The 22,317-nt window shown below is 36.4% G+C and overlaps 1 protein-coding gene across 3 annotated transcripts; it reads left to right on the forward strand.

Moving 5' to 3' along the window:
* The first annotated feature begins 209 nt into the window (after window positions 1-209).
* LOC106665676 (protein yellow-like) lies at window positions 210-17,059 on the forward strand. 3 transcript variants are annotated; one of them, XM_014392299.2, is made up of 5 exons: window positions 210-282; window positions 15,221-15,498; window positions 15,555-16,001; window positions 16,070-16,374; window positions 16,431-17,058. In XM_014392299.2, exons 2-5 carry the CDS (start codon window positions 15,223-15,225, stop codon window positions 16,636-16,638), a joined length of 1,236 nt encoding a protein of 411 aa, XP_014247785.1. In that variant the 5' UTR covers window positions 210-282; window positions 15,221-15,222; the 3' UTR covers window positions 16,639-17,058. The 3 variants fall into 3 exon arrangements, with proteins under 3 accessions (XP_014247785.1, XP_014247778.1, XP_014247792.1); XM_014392292.2 differs by lacking the exon at window positions 210-282 and adding an exon at window positions 289-414 and having other exon boundaries at window positions 16,431-17,059; XM_014392306.2 differs by lacking the exon at window positions 210-282 and adding an exon at window positions 3,267-3,354 and having other exon boundaries at window positions 16,431-17,059.
* The last annotated feature ends 5,258 nt before the right edge of the window (window positions 17,060-22,317 follow it).

Genomic DNA, 22,317 nt, shown 5'->3' on the forward strand with positions numbered 1-22,317 from the left:
GAAGGACTACGAAAACAACAGGACTGAAGTCTTACGTCAAGCTTCACTTGTCGAACTCCAACAAAATCCGGTTAGGTGTATTTATGAAATTGAACAGTAGCAATTAACCGTTGTATTAAAAATTAAAAGTGGCCTTTTTTAAAAGTAAAATCGGCAGAGTTTTTGGAGCCCCACCTTCGTCGGGGATACATTAAAGTGGGGCTGGAGAATGTATAGAGGCTTACTCGCCGAAAGTCAGGGCACACAGTTCGCGTTTGCTGCCTTGTGGATAAACACCAGCAGGTATCGTTTTATTTTGCAATTTGTGTACATTTCCTTATTGACGAATGAACAGTGAGTACGTTAACAGTTTGTTCGCTTCGTAAGGTTGTCTGTTAATCTCAGACTAAATTGTTTGATTTTATATGCTCTATGGTAAGTCACCATCAAACTTTTACAAATCAAATTTTCGCTTTAAAAACTAGCTTAAATAAAAAAAAATACAAGTTTATCAATGTACGACCGAATAAATACAAATATTTACATAGCGAAAAACATTATAAAATTGATTTTCCAGGCTTAAAAAATTGAAGAAAATATTATGTACAATTTTAAATCAAAACATCCGGAATTATGTACCGACATTAATTTGATAAGTTAAAGATAAACATAAATTGATTTATGAAAATGCACGGTGACGTTATTAACATAATAAAAAATCAAGTTGAAAACGGTTCAAAAATTAAAGTTTTAAGTAAATCGATACCGACATAATTAAAGGTATTTTGCTTATCCCAAATATTGTTTGATATTGTACCAAAACAACTGCAATATTGCCTGACATTGTACGTGGTTTTTGATATATAATTTTTTATTTGAGTGAAAAATGTACAAAACATTTGCACTAATTGCCGATTTTTAAAACCACTATCAAATCAACTGAGGAATGGCCAATTGTGCAAACTATAGCAAACTGTTATCGTGAATATAACAAAAATAACAACATGATTGATGAAGATTTCTTAAATGATCCGATAGCATAGTTTAAAGGGCTCTGAAAATTTCGTCAGATTATAGATATTACTTTACAAACCAAGTTGTTGACGTGGTATTATACTGATTGATACATCACACTAGTAAACAATCAATTTTTCAAATTCGAAATTTAATAATCATAGGAAACGCAGAAATGATCCTTACTATCATCGATAAACATCCATTTTTATTTCTATGTTAATTTTCTTATTCGTTAATTAAAATCACTACAATCATTAAGTATGTTGTATTATCTAGTTATTTTCCTTTTTTTTAAACCCTCATATAAAAAATAGGTTAATTTTGTTGTTTAGTAGCTAAAATATACTAAAAAATCCGTAAACTTATTTTGTTGTTTATTTCAAACTTTATGCGTTATAAAGAGCAAAACCAGGTTTAATTTTAATCAAATTTTAATCTAAACTATTTTCATAAGATTATTCGGAAATCGTGAGATGCGGTCTGGTGTGATGTACGTTCGGAAAAACATTTTCTTTATAACGTGCCAACGTTTCGATCTTTATTGAGATCATCTTCAGGGCCTGGGATTTACAAACATTGTTTAAATTTAACAAATACATGTAGGATGTGGAAAAAAGGGAATTTATACAATATAAAAAAATATATTTTTTATTTTCAATCAAAGTATTTCTACTCACTCAAAGTGTTTGTTTTCTGCGGAATCACCACACAGATTTTCATAAATTTTGGTAAATTTTCTGTCAAACCATCATAAGTATTTATTAAAACCCGTAAATTTTTGATCTCGTTTAATTCGGTTTACATTAAAATAAGTATGTTGTAATTAACATAACGATAAAAATACATAAGTTGTTAAATAATAACATAAAATACGGCGCTCATCACTGTAAGGTAAAGGTCTCAGGTTTAATCCAGCGTCCCTGCATTCGAACCCGACATACTTACAAATGGGCTTTTTTTCAAAAACACCGGCACCCTGAGGGTTTATGCGACCTCTGCTGTTGCGAACCCTCGTAAAAAAAGTATATAAATATCGCCAAAAACAAAATGAAAGTAAATAAAAGGTGTGTTCTTTCAGCTCACTTCGCGTTACTAATATTATGTTTACCTAGCTCGAAATATGCCCCCTTGGCGAAACCCCTTTCATTCGACTTTACGTCATATCGAGTTTTGGTTGTAAACCTTTTATGCTCATAAGAATGGTAAAAGTGTTCTAAACCGTATTTCGTAGTTCTTTGCTGGGATTAAGGACTGGCTGAGATTTTTAATAGTTTTTTGATAGTTCGGAAATTCAATGTTACTATGGTCGATTTGTTCGTTGAAATTAAGGCATAGAAGAAAATGAAGAGGCTGACCAACTAGCCAAAAAAGAGCCTCCCATCCATGATACCAGAAACAATAGGCTACAACGGAGTGTGTGGTAAATTTGTAAATGGAAAAAAAGACTTGAGAAAGAAAAACTCAAACACTGGGCAAAAGCACCAGGTATGAGGCATAGTAAAAAAGGCTGTTCGATCGAATCGAATATTATTAGTAACTCATTTAATTCACTAGTTTCGTGGTCCGCTTGACCAATTAATACATTACAATTAATTAAGGTTTTTAGTTGAGATGAAAAAAAGTCATAAGGTGGGGTTGAGATAGGAAGTTGATGTCCGAGTGGATCGAGGTCACGATAGCTCAGGTGGTAGAGCAGCGGCGTATCTAGCCGAAGATCGTGGGTTCGAATCCCGCTCGTGCCATTAACTTTTTTCATCTCAACTAAAAACCTTAATTAATTGTAATTATTAGTAACTAAAAATATCATTTTAGGAAAAATCCATTTTCTAAAGATTTAGTTATTCGATGTTTTAAATACCTTTTGAGCTGTCAGCCATTAAAATATGTTATTTATTCACTGATAACTTTTTAATTTTAGTTTTTTGCAACTATAACGAACTTCATGTTTGGTGAATGATAATGATGATGAATTGAAATTCGTGTAATAATAATTAATTAATAAATTTTGTTTTAATACATTCACTTTATGTGTATACGTTTTGAAAATGTCCAGCGCCGGTTGATCAAGGTTTGCCCCACTTGGATGTTAAAGCGAACCGGTTATTTTGTTCTATCTCGGCCAAAATGACCGTCTTTATAAAATGACCGACCTGTCTGCCAGTATACTTCCTAAATCGGAAGGGTCCCGGCAGACATGATTTTATACAAAGAGTTCAGTTTACATGTTTTAGTATTTACTTCCAAACGAGACAAGTACCTAAGGAAAGCGTGATGTTTCTCGTAGTTGTAGTGATAACGACACTCGGTGCCATAAAACCATCATATTTTCATACGCCATTTTTTACGAAGAATTAAAAGGTAATCTGTTTAAAAACACAACATTTTAGAGAAAGAGAGTTCGTTCTGATGACCATCGTTAAGTCCTGGTATAAGGGACACCGATTGATCCCATAGGCTAAATTGTTAGAGTACTTCGTAAAATCAAGTCAACCTGTTTTATATGTTCATCATTGATGATTAATGCTAAAATTTTCAACACACATCAAAATTAAAATTATTATATGCATAAAAAGTATTTGCTTTATAAAACGATGTGGTTTGATTTCTGATAACGTATAAATATATGGGTACTTTTCGAATTAACAAAACATCGAAAACTCTAATCATATATTGTGTATAAAAAATAAATTATTAATTAGGGTCTTTCTATATCCTTGGCAATGAACACGAAAATTCCTTGACTTGATCCTTGAAAAACGCCGATGTGATTATAACCATGGTGATTTTTTTGTAAGATAATATATATACATATAGTTCATACAATTGGCGTTTTGCTGAATTAATTAAGGTTCGCTTCAGTGAGATACTATCAGTAACCATAATTAATGTAAAATAAAAGAAATTTCCAAATATATAATGGGAAAATATTTTAAAAAGTTACTAATTGTATAAGATAATTGATGACTATGAATTGATCACACCTTGTAGGTAATGAACCTAACCTCGAATAATAACTAATACAGTCCATTAAAAAATGTATTTAAGAACCGGTTCATTTTTAGAAAGTTAAGTTGAATAAACTAACGAAGTTTCTTACAGACCGCTCAGTATCCTGAGAAATTACTTTCTACATAAAAATAAGATTGTAAGTTATGCTTCGGTTATCGCTCCGTGTGATACAGGCGTTTTCATCGGACAACCTAAACAAGTCAAAAAGACAAAATCAGCGAGAATAGGCGCACCGGGAGGTCGTTCGTGGCCGGTTAAGTCGTTGGCACTGGAGGGTCCCGGGTTCGCATTCAGATGGATTTTTAATACCGGCACCCCGGGGATTGATATGTGAATCTTAGAAAAAAAGAGCACTATGGACGTGGAGCAATATTGATCGCATGTAAATGTCACATGTCTAATCGTAGCTTCTTTCAGCGTTTCAGATAATTAATTAAGGTTTTTAGTTGAGATGAAAAAAAGCTAATGGCACGAGAGGGATTCGAACCCACGACCTTCGGCTTGATACGCCGCTGCTCTACCACCTGAGCTATCGTGACCTCGATCCACTCGGACATCAACTCCCCATCTCAACCCCACCTTATGAGTTTTCCCTCCTTTTGCCATTTTTCAAGTTTCAGATAATAATAAACCATTATTACAAATAATAACAAACCAGATATCTGGCTACTTATTGGAGTGAAAAAATTGCAGATATCGTTGATATTGCTGTCCCAAATTATGGTAATACCAATTCTGCAAGCGCGGAAAAAATAAGGAAATACCATGAACTTAGCCATGGAACTGAAGCAGCTCTATAATCTCGATACTATGAGGGTAATGGGTTAATCATCACTAGCAACGTGCTCGTGCCTCGATCAACAGTGACAGGCAGTGAGTTGTTAAGTCTACCCAGTAAGACAATAAAAGACGCTCAGGAAACGCTACTATTAGACTCAGAAAGAATCGTAAGTAAATTTTTAAAAATCGCCTAGAGTGGTTGGAGAAATTCTTTACTCTGGAGACCTCTCTCAAATGAGAAAACAATAAATAATAATAATTTTGGTTTATTTCAAATAAAACTGTAAAGAAATACAAGATTACTCTTGGGCATGAACCAAATGTTCGTTTCCCGATTGGGGAAATAACGAAAAGAAAAACAGGTTTTGTGATTAAATTTGAATTATGAATGAAAATAATTTTTATTTTTACTCGCAACTGCAGAGGTCATATCAACCCTCGGGGTGTCGGTGTTTCTATAAGTATGTCGGGTTCGAATGCAGGGCCGCTGGATTCGAACCCGGGACCTTTACCTTACAGTGATGAGCGCCGTGTCAACGCCTTAACTGTTACGGCCACCGACGCCCCCCAATTGTACTTTGCAGGAGAGAGAAAAATAACACTTGTTTGTGATATTAAATATATAGGACAAAGCGGCAGAGAAATAAAAACAAGAGTAAAAGAACACTTGCCTAAATCGTGCAAATTTTCGGAATTTAAGGACCATCTAAAAGAAACAAAACATAATTTCAATTCAAATTTAAATACAAGAGTGTTACATAGTTTCAACAAAGGGAAAGAACTAGATTGGTTTGAGAAATTTGAAATTAAAAAATGTAAAATTGAACATGGTGATAAATGCATTAATAATATAACAGATTTTGATCTACCTCCCATTTTAAATATGTACATAAATAATATCAAACATCCAAATAATTAATCTAATTATTTTAATTGTTATTATTTTTATAGTAATTTATAGTAATATTAAGTATTTATTATTCTAATATTTATTTGTGTTATAATTTCCGCGTTTCGCACGTTCAAATTGAGCGTCATTAAAAAAATCAGCTGATAATTGGAACGTCGCGTTGGCGGAGGTATCAGCGGTTCACTTTGGCAATTCATGTCGAGAGACGTGGTTGTAGAAGTCCTTCAACCTGATGATGAGCTAAAAGGCTCGAAATCCGGATCGCTGCAAAACAACTTACTGTGAGTAGGAACTATCCTTTTAAAAAGTATATAACACTTGTTGGAACGGGACGGGCTGTCTCTGAGGGTATATGAATGATGTGTCGAGCAGGGTAGCAAAACCGTCAACCTCACATCAAATATTAAATTCCTGCATTGGAAACCCACTGCATTAAATGCAAAACTCACGAAGTTGACTAAAGCTGACCAGTTCTCACCGTTGAGAATTTGCCAAAGTCCGCTTTCCGTCAAAGATGAACTTCCAAACGAACTGAGTCGTTGATAGTCATGTCTCCCGGGCTACAATTCATTTGTACATTTAAGTAATGTGGACTTGAAGAATATCTTAGATTTACCGTTGGCATAAGACAAAATTTCGTCTATGAAGTTAGTCTATAGTGCTGTACAGAGGAGTCATAATATTCATAGTTCAGATAATTTTCACGTTGGGAGATTACTATTATATTTATGATGTAACTATGTATTCAGTGATAAGTTGGGTGAGAAGGGCCAAAGTACTTACCAATCTGAGCTCTCGAATCCAGAGTACGTTTTTCCTGCATGACTTTGTTATTTTATACACATTACATTGTTATATTGTATTCGTCATTTGATTATTATCGTGGAAAAAATACTCCCAAAACTGGAAATCGGCATAGAAAGTACGTTAGAATGGTAAAACAAGAATAAAGAAAAATATTATAGAGTATAGTACTAATTCTAAAATAAGCCGTCCTTGTTAGAAGTCGAACAGGCATACTTTCTTAAAAATGTTACCATTGGAAAACAAATGCTTTTTATAATTGTAACATAATTGCCAACAATTTATAATTGGCAGATAAGAAAGGCCGGTTCTGGCACCACCCTTCACCTTGTAGCCGGATCTCAAATCGGCAGATCGCATATACTTGGCATAGCAATGTTGCTGACCATCTTGTATTGCGATGTCTCTTTCCATTTTCAATCAATCAAAATATGCGCATTTGTATCCGCTTCGAAGATTGTGGCTCTTTGTTACTGGCATGTATCGTCATCTATGATATGCAATCCCTTTAGATATGAGCGGTGTTTTCCATGCCCAGTTAGTGCTTGTGTCATCTTCCATGTATGGTTATGATTTTAAGGCGAGATTTTATTATTGGCAAGATATTTTTTAAGTTATCAGACTGTCCATATGATCTTTCGACCCTCTACGCTCTGATGTCAGAGTTCTGACTCCAGGTATGATTGCGGCATCTCGACCAGAAGCGAAAGATCGGTAGCTGCCTGCTTTGCGCATTCGGATTTCTTATCTCTTTTCAGTCCTGAGTGTGCTTTGACCAATTCCAGTCATATTTTTCCTTAATTTAAATCAACCAGTAATAAGGAAGTATAATATTTAAATTATTAAAGACAATAACTAACAGTTAATTCCAAGGAAAAGTATTTTCTACACGTACCTGTTTCGTAAGGAGACAAGACGAAGGTTCTCACACCAATATCACCAAAGCGTGAAAAAGTTTCTCATACTCCCAAAAATAATTTCTAGCTAATAATATGGGCCTGGTAAGCGGAATACGGAACGTACATAACTCGTGGGCGCGATCGAATATTACGCGGACAAAAGTCGTCAAGAAGGTCAGTTATGCAACAGGTTTCCTTTCTTTCTCCTTCCTATGCCAGATCTCTCACGTTTTTAATAGTTGTTTCATTTTTTCTTCAATAAATTAACTGATGTTAATTAGGTTTAATACCCTGGAGGGGATGCCTTTTCTTTAATTAGTAATACATAAAATATTAATTAATCTTTATGTAGTGGGCTGATAGACTAGTTGAGATAATTGTTGAATGATGAGACCAGGTGAATACTCAAAGAACTCGAACTATGCTTTATCTTAGACGATACACCGATCTCAACATTTCACAATAAAATATAACGTTTCAAAAAATCTTTACAATAAATTGTAATGTAGAAACAAAGTTACTGCATTTAGCAAAACGCTAGAAAATATTTTAACAGTTACAAATTAGAAATTTGAAAAAAATTCGGATCATACATACAATACATATAGGATTGTAGTGTGACTGTGGGCGAGATACTTGCGTACTATCAAATTCCCTAATTTTAATTGTGTATATATTAAAAAAGATTATAATTAGTGCTACTGTATTTATTAGCGTGAATGGATCTTCAGCGTATTATCGAGTACTATGAAACCCGCTAAAATAACGTTAGGCTAAGTTTGAGGAGGGCTAAATACGAGTAGAAATTAAGTCACAAAAAAAAGAAAAAACGAGGTACTGGCAATAGCCATGGTAGCTTAGTCGGCCAATAAAATTCGCATCGTGTACATTATCTCCTCCTCCCTTGAATTTGCAGAACTGTTCTGGGGCGTTTCTTGACCTAAGCCAAGCTTTCGATCGTGTTTGTTCAAGCTGTCCATGTTCAAAGGTGTCCTTCCCTCTACATTCTGCTCGGTTACCTGACAGACCGGTTTTTTTTTTCAAGTCATTCCGTCTTTGCATATTTTTCTGTTCATTTTGACGTTTCTCAAGGTATCGTTCTTGACCCCACACTTTACCAGGTGTAACCAGCCGTCATCTCATCCCATCCTCAAACCACCACACTTACCTTTGCAGACGAAACATCGATCCTCTGTAGCAACTCCGATCCTGTCATTTTCACTCGAAACCTTCAACTACTTCACTATTACAGTTTGGATATAAAAAGAAAATATTAAAATTTAGCACAGGCATATCCACCCACATCACCTTCACTAACAGTAAAAAGATCTCCCTTCTTGTTTACTTCAACAATTAATTTAAAATAAACGACAAGAAGTATAGGACTGTTGTACGACTTCTTCACGAAAGCTCTAACATACTTCTCAACTTTCAATTAATTAAGGTTTTTAGTTGAGATAAAAAAGTCAATGGCACGAGCGGGATTCGAACCCACGATCTTAGGCTTGATACGCCGCTGCTCTACCACTTGAGCTATCGTGACCTCGATCCACTCGGACACCAACCTCCCATCTCAACCACACCTTTTGAATTTTCTCTCCTTCCCTCTCAACGATAAATGGTTGTTTTACTGCACCATATTTAAATCGATATCATAACAAGGGGCCTTAATCTAGTCACAGATCGATCTAAGATGGAACGAGAAGTAGGTTTAGGGTTAAAAGGGCCTAACTATACCCTAGCAAAGCCTCTTGTATTAACCCCAACAATTTTCCAAGCTGAAGTCCATCCAATACAACTCTGTGTCCAGGAGTGAATAACGAAAAATGTAAAAATGTAAGGTTTACATACTTCAGATATCCAGGCACTAAACGCGTATGCTTTTAGCTCCAAATGTGTCTGGGTTAAATTGCCTAATGATTCTGGGAAACAAAACAACATTACCTAAACTGGGTTCCCGGCCATGAAGACACAGAAGGAAATGACCAAGCCAACTAGCCAAAAATGGGGCAATCCTTTCACCCATGGGACCAGAACCAATACTGGGTGCACCGGAATGTATGGTGGAAACTGGAGAAGTGGCTTGAGAAAGAAAACTTCAAACACTAGACAAAAAGCACCAGGTATGAGGAAAGCAATGAGATTTAAAAATTACTCAAAGAAAGAAAGCGAAGGAACTCCTCTCTCTCAACAGGCAGAATTTGATGAACATTAACTTAACTATCATCTAATTGGAATGGGCAGAGCAGAAAAAATGTCTACTCTGTCTGAAACCAGAAACATATCTTTTGTGGCTATGAAGCATTAGCCCGGCAACAGCCAATGTAAAAACATAATAAAAAAATATCGATTTACGGACTGGAAATGTGAGGCTCAGTCAAAGCCGCATCCAAACTGGCCAATCCTAATCCCAAAAAAATCCTTGATCCTCCATTTTATGTATCCAACTCCCGTTGCTGCAAATTTCATAAAACCGTCCCTACCTCACATCCAAAAATTCGCATCCGAACGAATTCCGTCAAAATCTTCCTCGACGTGAATGACGTGGGCCGCAAGATCTACTCAGTGAATGATGATGATTGACATGAAAGTGATAATGATTCAATTATTAATAAAATAGACATAATTTTATCATCATTAAAGTACTGTCGGTAGTTTTTGTTTTCTCTTGTTTAACTCTTGTTATACGTGTTTAACGTCTCATACTTACATGCTACCGAATTGAAGGTAGTTGTAATTTACTGCATATTAATATCGTGTGAGTTTTTTTAAAAGATTTGACCTTTTGTTTTTATGTTGCCTATTTTATTGTATAAGTATAGTCGCAAAGGTAAATTTTCACGTGGAAATCAGCTGGTGCTATTAGAATTGTAATAAGTTGGCGCGTTAGGCCTGAAGATCAACTTTTTCTTTCAATGTCCGATTTTGTCACACATCCGTGAAAGTGAAATAATTAATTTCAACTTCTTGTCAAAGTGGTTTACTTTGCATTTAGCAATTGAAACATTGGAAAGCTTCCGGATCGTTAAAACCGGTTCAGGGACGGTCCGGGATAGGTCAATGGGCCAGGAGTGGAACTATAGGCGTGACCGTTGGAACAAAACATACTTGAACTTTAAAAATACATTTCCTTTCCAACCGTACACCCTAGAGAAATAATGTATGTACTGATAACGAAATATCGTGCGCGCAGGATTTGTAAAACTGAAATGTTTATTGTAAAGATTAAAAAAATCATTAAATGTTAATTAAACCATAATTGTTAGACCGAAACAGTGTACAATTGCATGTGCAAAATATAGTAATACACCTGAACCACAGACTTTGGTGTGTATATCTTGATAAAGTGATAAAGTGCTACACAGGGTGTACAATATACAGGGTGTACGGCTACTCGTGTTACAAATTTTGCCAGTAGATTCTATATTCAAAATGGAACCGAAAAGTCCTAATTAACTACGGTCCGAATCTCAACAGTTTCGGAGTTATTCCCCTTTTTCTGATTTTTTAAGATTTTTACGACCTTGCTTTAAATAAACAATGATATCTCCAAAACTTAATTTTTTTTTACAAATCCATAAGTACCATTGAAAACTACGTTAAATTTCCAATAAGATGTAATCAATACTAAAGTTGTAAACCTTGGTGAAATAAGCGTTTTAATAACCAGAACTTTGAAATTTTTTTTTCAAAGTTGAAAATCTTACTACGGTGATTCTAAACTATTATTTCCAAACATAGAGACCAACAAATTTCAGAAAACGTACTCCATTTAATTGCTTTTTTAATTACTTTTTTAAAGATGAAGAAATTGATGAAGGAAAGGAAAAATCCATGGTTGACGAATTGGTAAGGTGGAAAGATAAAGAAGAAACTTAAGAAAATTTTGAATGAATTTATTAATCTTTTTTTTTAATTTGGGTTCGAAACCGAAATAGTGCAAGTGTTTACTTATTTACCAACATGACGGCAACTTTGATTAAAGGTTTATTGTGTTATTAAACCCCGGAAAAAAAGAGTTTTAAGATTCAAAACGTTTTTACATTCAACACAAGTTTTTTCTTTATCTTTCCACCTTACCAATCCGTCAACCATGGTTTTTTCATTCCTTCATCAATTTCTTCATCTTGGAAAAAAGTATTTAAGAAAGCAATTATAACACTAAAAAGGATATTAAATTGAATACGTTTTCGGAAATTTGTTGGTCTCTAGGTTTGGAAATAGTAGTTTAGAATCACCATAGTAAGTTTTTCAACTTTGAAAAATAAATTATTTTTCCAAGTTCTGGCTACTAACACTCTTATTTCACCAACGTTTACAAGTTTAATATTGATCATACCTTATTGGGAATTTTACGTGGTTTTCAATGGTATCAACGGATTTGTCCAAAATCTTTTAGTTTTGTAGTTATCGTTGTTTATTTTAACCAAGTTCGTGAAATCTTAAAACATCAGGAAAAAGGGGAATAATTCCGAAACAGTTGAGATTCGGGCCATAGTTAATGAGGACTTTTTGGTTCCATTTTGAATGTAGAATGTACTGGCAAAGTTTGTAACACGGGGCAATAACCATACCTTACTTCAAAACAACAAATAAAAAATAAAATTTATCTCGAAAAACGTACGCTTATATTTTTCTAGTTGACGTTGATTGACCTACGTAGTTTAAACTGATGTTGCATTGTATCTTCTTGAGGTCATTTTACAGGTGAATAAAGAACATCACTAATTGGGTTTCACCAAGCTTTCGGCGAATGTTCCGCCATCTTCAGGGCATATATATAAGTCGATCAACGTCAACTAGAATTCTTCGTCGAACTTCAATGTATATGCCCTGAAGATGGCGGAACATTCGCCGAAAGCTTGGTGAAACCCAATTAGTGATGTTCTTTATTCACCTGTTTAATCACCTGTAAATTTCACCAAGCTTTCGGCGAATGTTCCGCCATCTTCAGGGCATATACATTGAAGTTCGACGAAGAATTCTAGTTGACGTTGATCGACTTATATATATGCCCTGAAGATGGCGGAACATTCGCCGAAAGCTTGGTGAAACCCAATTAGTGATGTTCTTTATTCATCTGTAAAATGACCTCAAGAACATCCAATCAACATCAAGTTATATTTTTCCTTCAACAATTCGATTCCAACAAGCTAAAATTGGTTGAAGAACATCTAAAAATCTTTTGATGAGGATTAAATAATTTAACTTACTATTAAATCGTATTGGCTTTTCGTCTTATTATTTAACAACACCAAATAAAATACTCGAATAAACATGAAAGAAAATAAAAACAATATAAATAAAATCTTTTCAATTAAATGCTAAAGCTAGATTTAATGATATTGTGAAAAGCCAGGACGTTCGCATACATGAAATATACCCTATGCTATAGAAATAATATGTTAATTTTAGTCCTAATTTATCATTTAATTTTTTTCTCTGAGAATAATGTATTCAATGCATACAAATTCATTTTTGCCTTACGTCTTTTGTTAAAATTCTCAAATATTGTATTCTAATGATATTTAAGTTAAGGTTCTTGCTGTTACTAATAAACTCAAAGATTTTTTAAAATTTATTTATCGATATATTTACAACAATAACAAATTAAACGAGATCGGAAAATTCATGAATTTTTATAATAAATATTTAATTAGATGGTTTCAAAGAAAATTCACCAAACCACCGGAAAATCATTTAGCCATAGAATAAATTTAACTAACGTATTTATTCCATCACTAAATTTTTCTAATTTTCTTTCAACCATAATTCACCAAGGGAAGAATTTATAAGTTTCATATAAAGTAAAAGTTTCATAAGAAAATTCACCATAAAAAGAATTCATAAGTTTCATAAGAAGTAAAAGGTTAGTTCAAGAAAACAATGAAAATTTATTTAGTGGTAGAATACATTTAACTAACAATTTATTCTATCACTAAATGATTTTCCGGTTTTTTGGTGAATTTTCTTTCAATTTATCGTAATTCAGCGCAAGACGAATTCGTGTTCAAAGGTTCATAAGAAAATTCGCTAATTAGTATAACTAATTAATATACCGATAAACGTACGCTTATAAATTACTAAGTAAACAAAATACGAGTTTCCGGTTTTTTGTCTTTGAGATAAATTTTCCACAATCTCGACAGTTTCAATCTGATTAGCAGTCAAGAAATATAGGACTGGAACGTTTAAATTGTTTAAAGTAATAACTATTTATTATTATCAATTGCTAATTATGATATACCCCATTATATTGGACAAAATATCTATTCTAAACACAGACAAAAGAAAACAAGAAGTTGTAAAAACCAACTTTAACCTAATGAAAAAAGCATAAAAATTCAATATAATTTTGGTTGTTCACAATATTTATGGTATCTTTTTGTGTTTTGTTTCTTATTTCTTATTTTTTGTGGGTTTTTTATGAAGTTAAAAATTGGGAAATAACATTGGGCTCAGGACAAGTTGAAATCTACATTAACCCCAATCCACTCTTCTCACACCGTAACCGCTTTTTTCCCATTTAGCATAAAATTTCAGCATTTTGGTTCGATGTAATAAAAGAAAACGGTATACCGCTAGAAAGCTTATTAAACGAAGATGTTTTTGTGAAATTTGCCAAGCTCTACCGTGAACTTTTACAATGAGGTTGCAAATTTAAGTTTTTGTAAATTATAAATTGAGCAACTTTTGAAAGATTTAGGTTTTTCTTGTCAAAAATTAAAAGGAAAGTCCTTAAAGGGTGGCTTTTTAATGAAAACTTAACGCTCTTTTCAATGTTTTTTGTTTCTCAATGCTACGACATTTATGACGAAAACCATCGATAGTTGGGAAAACTTTTTTTGAAGATCTACGAAAGGGTTGAGAATCTGACAGTAGTTTATAGGAACTTTTTTATCACTCTGGAGGTGTGAAATTCACTGGCAAAGTTTGACGCGAGTAACCTGACACCGTTATACTTAAAAATGTGCACCGAGTGCGCCTTTTCAAGGTTGATTAACCGTTCTCTTTTGCGCAAGGCTTGTTCTGAATTTCTTCAACCGACTGTTACGGAATAACGTCCTATATGTGTTTACACGAATAGATCGATTAGGCTTTTAATGTCGTCAATAAAATCTATCAAGGTCTGTTTCATTGATCTCATTAATGTATACCTCTAAGAAAAGGCGAAGTCCATAAGTAAAAATTTGTACTCTGCAAAAGTTTGTCATTGGAGGGGGGGGGGTAATTTTGGATTATGGATCTTATTCACGTGGCATAAAAAGGTTTTGGTTTTTTTGGGGCGGACGTTGTTTGTTGGGATCCGAACCCGGGACCTTACTCGTTGAGATCACCGACGTGACGCCCCCACTCTACACTTCTTGATTCCTTCAATGGAGAAAATCCCCCTTCCATTATGAAAGTTAAAATTTAGGAGGCTGATCCCCTGTTACATTGCAATAAATTTGTTATGAATGTAAATGAATATTCACTAATTTCGTGGTCCGCTTGAGGGGGGAAAACTCATAAGGTGGGGTTGAGATGGGGAGTTGATGTCCAAGTGGATCGAGGTCACGATAGCTCAAGTGGTAGAGCAGCGGCGTATCTAGCCGTGGGTTCGAATCCCTCTCGTGCCATTAACTTTTTTTCATCTCAGCTAAAAACCTTAATTAATTGTAAATGAATATGGTGATAAATAAAAATTCGCTTGAGAACCAACCATCAGCGACTCAGTGGATCAGGTTTATCTACTACCAATAGTTTACCTAACCACCAACGCGTTTCATCATTTTATATTGTTAACTAATATAGCTGTCTTTATTTTCATATTTGACATTAGCGATGAGCAGTTTGCCGCTACTCTTACTGGGGCTGTCCTATGTGGCCGGGGAATTAGAGATAATGTATCAATGGACGTTGGCCAAATTCGACACTCCGTTCAACTATCCCCCAAATACCAAATATAGAGCCGACACGACCTTTATCAACAGTGTTGAGGTCGGTTGGGACAGGGTGTTTGTCACGTTGCCGAGGATCTGGTCGGGGAACCCCGCATCACTCGCCTGGGTGCCCAGGCCTAGAAAGGGGCAGCCTAACGACCCATCGCCTCCACTTCAGGTAGGATCGGCACAGGATTTTTTTTCTGGTTAAATCGATTTATCAAACATTTTCAGGCATATCCGGGCTGGGAATGGCACGTAGAAGCAGCATCGCGCAACCTCACTAAGGGCAATTGTTCCGGTTTGGTGTCCGTGTTTAGAGCACGGCTCGACCGGTGCAACAGGCTTTGGGTCCTCGACAGTGGAGTCCAAGACAGTCTGGTCACTTTTAACGTTGTATGCCCTCCTCGAATTTTCATCTTTGACTTGAGAACAGACCAGCTTGTCAGGATGATAACTCTCCCGAATGAAGTACTGAGGAGGAACACGCTACTCTCCAACATGGTTCTCGATGATCAATCCGACTTCCAAAATGGAGGATACGGCTCCTGCGACAACATGTTCGTGTATATGTCTGACACTGTAGCCCCTGCGATAGTAGTCTACGATTCGACCAGGGACGCAGCTTGGAGACTACAACATCCAAAAATGTATCCCGATCCCGACTACGGCACTTATACAGTAAGTTGATTCATAAGCTAACAGTTATGATTATTGAAACGATTGACAATTCAAAGACGATATTTTAGCTCGCTGGTGAATCGTTCACTTTAATGGACGGAATACTCGGAATGGCACTGAATCCGGCGGGAAGTTACAGAAGGACTTTGTTCTTCCAGCCGTTTGCTTCAGACAGACTCTTCGGAGTACCTACATCCGCTCTCCAAAGAGGGCCCAACCCAGGTGACGATGCGGAGCTGCCCGTCACACTCGTCGGGCATAAGTCTTCCCAGGCGGCCGGACTCGCCGTCGACATTCGAGACGGGTCACTCGTTTTCTGCCCCGTCTCAGAAACTGCGATAGCAGCTTGGCAACCGGGGTCGCTCGACCACAAGTAAGATGTCTTTATACATTCGAATTTTCGATTCGTGTAATGTTTCATTTTTTTAGGGTTGTCGCATATTCTCCCGAACTGCTCCAGTTCGTCCTTGATTTTCGTTCGGCGGATAGAGACGAAGGAAATATGTGGCTTGTGAGCAGCAGGTTCCACAAATACTTCAGGAGGACCGTCAACCCAAAAGAGTTCAACATCAGGATCATGAGACTTACTCCTGAAGTAAACCATCTGAATAGTACTCTTTTCGTCTTCAAGAAATAATGCAACCATAATGTCTGAACTACAAAAATTATATACAAAAGTGTTGAATTTGTTGAAATTACTTAAATTGTAATTACTGAATTTTTAGAAGGTCATAAACTTAATATTTATTATGCTAATACTTGACCCCTGTTAAATGTAATTAGGATTTGAACTCAATTTTTGGGTTCTTTAATTCAAATTGTTAACTTATACCAACTTTTACATAAAAATACGTTATTTGCGAGAGGTAAATAAACATATCTCTACAGGCTAAAAAAGGTATGCTAAAAATATATTTTGATAATCTGAATTTGCCAAAAACATTTAGTCAGCTACCTGATTTAGCTACATATACATAAATTTTTTATTGTAAAATATGTACACTAATGTAATATAGCTCAATATTTTTTTATAGTTTGCCAATTCTCTTTATGATATTCAATGGAAAATTTAGTTTTCCTTTTTTCATTGATAATAAATTTTTTTACTGTATTTCAATGTTTTTAATTAATATCCAGCTGAACAAAAAAAATTGTTAACTTATTTTGTCTTAAAACGTAAACTTTACAGTTTTCCAGTAAAAATTTACCTCATTATATTTACTTAGATAAGTTATACTATTCAATTATTTCATAAATAATTTCACTAATTATTCAGAAATCGTGAGATGCGGTCTGGTGTCATGTAGGTTTCAGAAAAACATTTTCTTTATCGTGCCAACGTTTCGACTTTTATTGAGATCATCTTCAGGGTTCAAAGTGTTTGTCTTCTGTGTAATTGTGCCATTCTTGCGTGTCGTGTTGGGTCGAGGGCACTCTCAACACGACACGCAAGAATGGCACAATTACTCAGAAGACACACACTTTGAGCCCTGAAGATGATCTCAATAAAGATCGAAACGTTGGAACGATAAAGAAAATGTTTTTCTGAAACCTACATCACACCAGACCGCATCTCACGATTTCTGAATAATTATCGATCAACGGTCACTAATCACCACACAAATAATTTCACTAATTATTTTTATAAGAGGATAATAATTATCTATTAATGATATGAACGAGTGACATTATTTAAGTGCTTCATGTGTTGTAATTAACGTCCTAGAAATTGGAAATCATTATATATGAATGGGACCTCCTTTTAGTACTGAATACAGTTACATTTGATATGAAAATGTTTCTTAATGAACGAACAAATGGACTTGCATTATTTCTTTGTTTTTGTTATTAGCTTAACAAGCAAGGCCCAAAAAAGAACAGTCATAAGCTTATAAAACATAGCCAAATGTGTAAGTAAAATAAATAATATAAAAGTAATGTTACAAGGTGTCCCAGAGAAAGTGAGGAAAAAATTGGACGATAGTACACCCAATTTTCCTACAGACTCTACACCTATCTTCAGTCCCTGACGAATTACGACTGTTAGTTTTTCCATGGAAACGTCACCTCACTTGAACAAAAAAAAAAACATAAATATCTACGTCAGGGCTATCACAGTTTTGGATTCAAACATTATAGGCTTTACACCTGAACTATACAGCTTCTCCTTAAGGAATCCCCAAACGTAGAAATCCATGACAGTAAGATCGGATGAACGAGGTGGCCACGGGATGACTCCCCCTGTACCAATCCACGTGGAATATTTCTAGTTCAGCCAGGCACATACCTGTTGGGTGTATGTGTACAGTTCAGTAGTGAAATGTGCTGAAGATTTAAGGATTAAAATCCCCCAGATTTCTGATAAACTTGGAACTAATTTATCCACACCAGTAGCTGACTAACTGTAGGTGGCATGAGAAAAAGAGCGCAGATGTGTCTCAGACATCGTGGTCATGGTTTTGAAAACAATTTGTAATCTCTAATACTTGTAAATCCTTCGATGATTTATTATGGATAAAATTATAAAACTTGATAACTAAACAGTTCTATTTATCATAATCACCTAGCAGTGGTATCATGTATGTTTTTCAGTGATTGATACGCAGTAAGTCTACTACAGTCATGAGGGGGTTATGGATATTGGAAAGTGTTTGAAAGCTTATTAAATAACAAATTTTTTGTGAAGCTTGAAAATCTCTACGATTAAACATAAGATCATACCTAATTTTACATTATCAATTAAAAGCAAACTATGTTTCAAATTTCTGCATTTATTGAGGTTTTTAATTGAAAATCATTTCAGACTATATAGCATAATGGAAATTTAATGGTAAATTCAAAACTGTGGTAGCCCTGTTGAGAGAGATTCCTTGGAAAAATTAATAAAAATCCTAACTATTCAGGGACTGAAGATAAGAATAGAGACTGTACTTGGACGTGGTTGCATATAGGGTGTACTCTCACCTAAACTATTTTTTCACATTTTCTCTGGGACACGATGTACATGTTAAAAACAAATGTAGCATGTTAAACGTTCATCTGTAAACCGACAGATAAGAACGTTAAAATTAGAGATCTCCTTTTTAAAATTATACTAAGAGATTGAGAAAAAACTTACAGTCTGCTGGAATTGAGTGTTAGTGCTAGTGTGACTATGGAAAATATATTTACAAACACGTCTAGGTCACAGGAAAAAATTAAAGAGAGAGAGAGAGAGAGAGAGAGAGAGAGATGAGAAAGTACGGTTGGAGCATCGCCCATGAAACCTGATCCCAAACCGGTAGATCGTATATACTAGGCATTACATTGTTGTTAGCCAGGGATCTCCTTGTAGTGTGGTGTCTGTATGGCCTGTTCAGTCTCTCGGCTTGAAAATGTGCACATCTGTATATTGTCGGGAAAATCAGGAACATCACGAGGTACAAAGACAGCCCACCGTTCTACGGATGCGGGCTCCTGCCAAGAAAATGCCGGTTTTTACCTGGACAGTACATTGTACTAATGTTTTGATTAATGCAACATTTTTCAGCCTAACAGTGCTACCACGTTTGTGCCTCGTTGTTACTGCATGTGCATGTATGCAATTATGATATGGAATCGCTTTAGATATGAGCGATATTTACTCAGTTAGTGCATGTGCCATCTTGTTCAGTTCACATGACCTCTCTTTTCATTCCATACTCTGTCGTCACACTTTGACTCCAGATATGATTGTTACATCTTGTAGCTGATCAGAAGCGAGAGAACAGTAGCCGCCTCCTTTGCGCATTTTCTTCTTGTTCAATCGAGTTCTACCGTAGGGATCGTATTTCTTCTATTAACGGCTTTTGGTTAGTAGATTGTCTATCACATCAAGAGTGAATTGGCTGTCCGTGTAGATGATTGTTGCTCTGCACTCCCAAATTCCTGCTGTCTGCTGGGAGACACGAGGGCCAGTGCACTAGATCCTGTCTGCAAAGACGGGGGAGGGTGTATGGCCATCTGTACCACGGGGTGACAGAATGTTTCCAAAAACCAGCCCTTGTCACATTGGGTACGGTTTCGTGGTGGGACGTGGTGACGCCCCTGGCGGGAACTTAGACAGAGGCTGTCTTCTATTTGTGACCTTTCGTGAAGCTTGCGTATGGCCATCGTAGTAACCCCTGGTCCTCACGGAAGACGTTGCGACCGGACGACAGCATGTAAGCGGTGAGGACGTAATGATCATGCTACAGTCCCTCGAATGCGTAAGTAAGCTGTTGGAAGCGGGTAGTGAGTCGGCGTCTTTGACTCGAGTATGCTTTGCATTGTTGTGCGTATGACCGGCGTGGTACCCTTGGGGAAGCGAAGGATCGGACCACCTAGGCTAGACCTATGGCGTGCAGGTGTAGGCTGAGCTCGATAAGAGACTTTTACCGTAGACAGTGCTCATCTAGGGGGTGGGTAGCAATTCTACTTTAAACTAAAACCGCTGGGGGCGTTCCCGGAAGTTTCTACGCTGGGGAGCCTCTATACTCAGAGAGATAGAGTGGCCTTCTCTATCTAGGGAGTACGCGAGGGGGGGGGGACGGGCTGATGTATTTCGGCCCGTTTAGCCCCTCGCGTGCGGCGTACGACCCGACGCACAATGCGGGCCCGACCATTCGGAGTGGACAAGCGGAGAGCGTGGGTTACCGGCCCTTAGGGGCCGGGATACCACTACACCAATGCTTCGGCGGTAACACCATTCCGTCGTATGCAGAAGTGCGTCAGCTCTCATCTTGAGAATCAAAACGTCCGATAAGGCCGAATAGGCTAGGTGCGGACGTTAACGATCCTCTTGTCTTGTTGACGATGAGTACTCGGGAACGGAATGTCTGCTGGGAGACACATTTCACTGCTTGTAAAATAGCGAATGCCTCGGCATGGTTGTTCGAGCTATGTTTTGCTAGCCTGGATAACTTCTGAAAAATAGGAAACATTTCGGTCCATCACCATTGCGCCTCCACCATGTCATCGTGTCGACTACCATCAGTAAAAATCCTATGGTAGGGTATTAATCCTATGGGCAGTATCGTTTTTAATTTCTTGAATACCAAGCTTCATTCTTAAAACTTAGATCGGAATTCGCTTGTTTTCGCCTTCACAGAATCTAAGATCGGCAACGGTGTGGCATACACCTTGTATAATAAGGATTTAGGTCTCGCGACCCTGCAGTGTTTATCCGGTGGAGCTGTAGGCTAGGTTTTATTTTCTTAGTCGAATGATGCCATTCATAAGGAGTTCCATTACTGTGTTATTTTTTTTGTGTTCAGTCATTTCAACAGTTTCTTTTATTTTCATCTCGATCGAAAATCCCGGTTTCAACAGTTTTTTCAGAAAATACGTAATTTGGTATACCAAGCTTCATTCTTAAAACTTAGATTAGAATTCGCTTGTTTTCGCCTCGTCTTCACAGACGGATCTAAGATCGTCAACGGTGTGGCATACACCGTGTATAATGAGGATTTAGGTCTCGCGATCCTGCAGTGTTTATCCGGTGGTTGTTATTATATGTGTCACGACACATGTTGCTTGGAATGATTACAGGATGACTACTTGATTTAATTAATGATATTCGATTCAGTTAAAGCGCCTAAGTACAAAGTGACGCAATGTTTGATATCGTCGAGTTTGATCGATCCGTCCCGCTTGTTGTTGTATAAATAAACTGTTTGAATAAGGTTCAATAATAAATGTAAAGGGTCGTATTATTTTTTAATGATGTACGCCTTCGCTCAACTGTAAATGTATTGTATCCCCAATATAGTATTTCAGGTATCCCACCAAAAAACAATCTGTCAGAGAAAGGTCCGGTGATCGAGGTGGCCGCCATTGGACCGGACATCGGGTCCCAATTAATTTTTCTTAAAAACGTTCTCTCAAGGTAACTTGATAACTACCGTGTTAACTTGGTAACTCCGATGGCCTATTTGTTCGTGGGAACACTTAAAAATAAGGTCTACTCAACTTCACTCATGGCTCCAAGAGATGACATGAACAGGAGGTTTGAATTTAACCAAAAATTCCGAATACATCTGGGCACCAAAAAGGAATGGGAAAGAAAGGGAAATAACTCTCTCAAAAATGGCACCATCCTTTGGTACACAGATGGATCTGGAACGCAGGAAGGTACGGGGGCAGGAGTGTTTGGACCCGGAACCAAATACTCAGAACCCATGGGAAAGCACACCAGTATCTTCCAAGCTGAGATTCACGCAATTGAAAGATGTATCCAATTCAATCTAAATAGAGGATACAAAAACAAGAATATAGCTATCATGTCAGATAGCCAAGCAGCCATCAAAGCACTAAGCTC

The sequence above is a fragment of the Cimex lectularius genome, unplaced genomic scaffold, assembly GCF_000648675.2.
Source record: "Cimex lectularius strain Harlan isolate CLEC.00 unplaced genomic scaffold, Clec_2.1 scaffold170, whole genome shotgun sequence".
In the NCBI taxonomy this organism is placed as follows: domain Eukaryota; kingdom Metazoa; phylum Arthropoda; class Insecta; order Hemiptera; family Cimicidae; genus Cimex; species Cimex lectularius.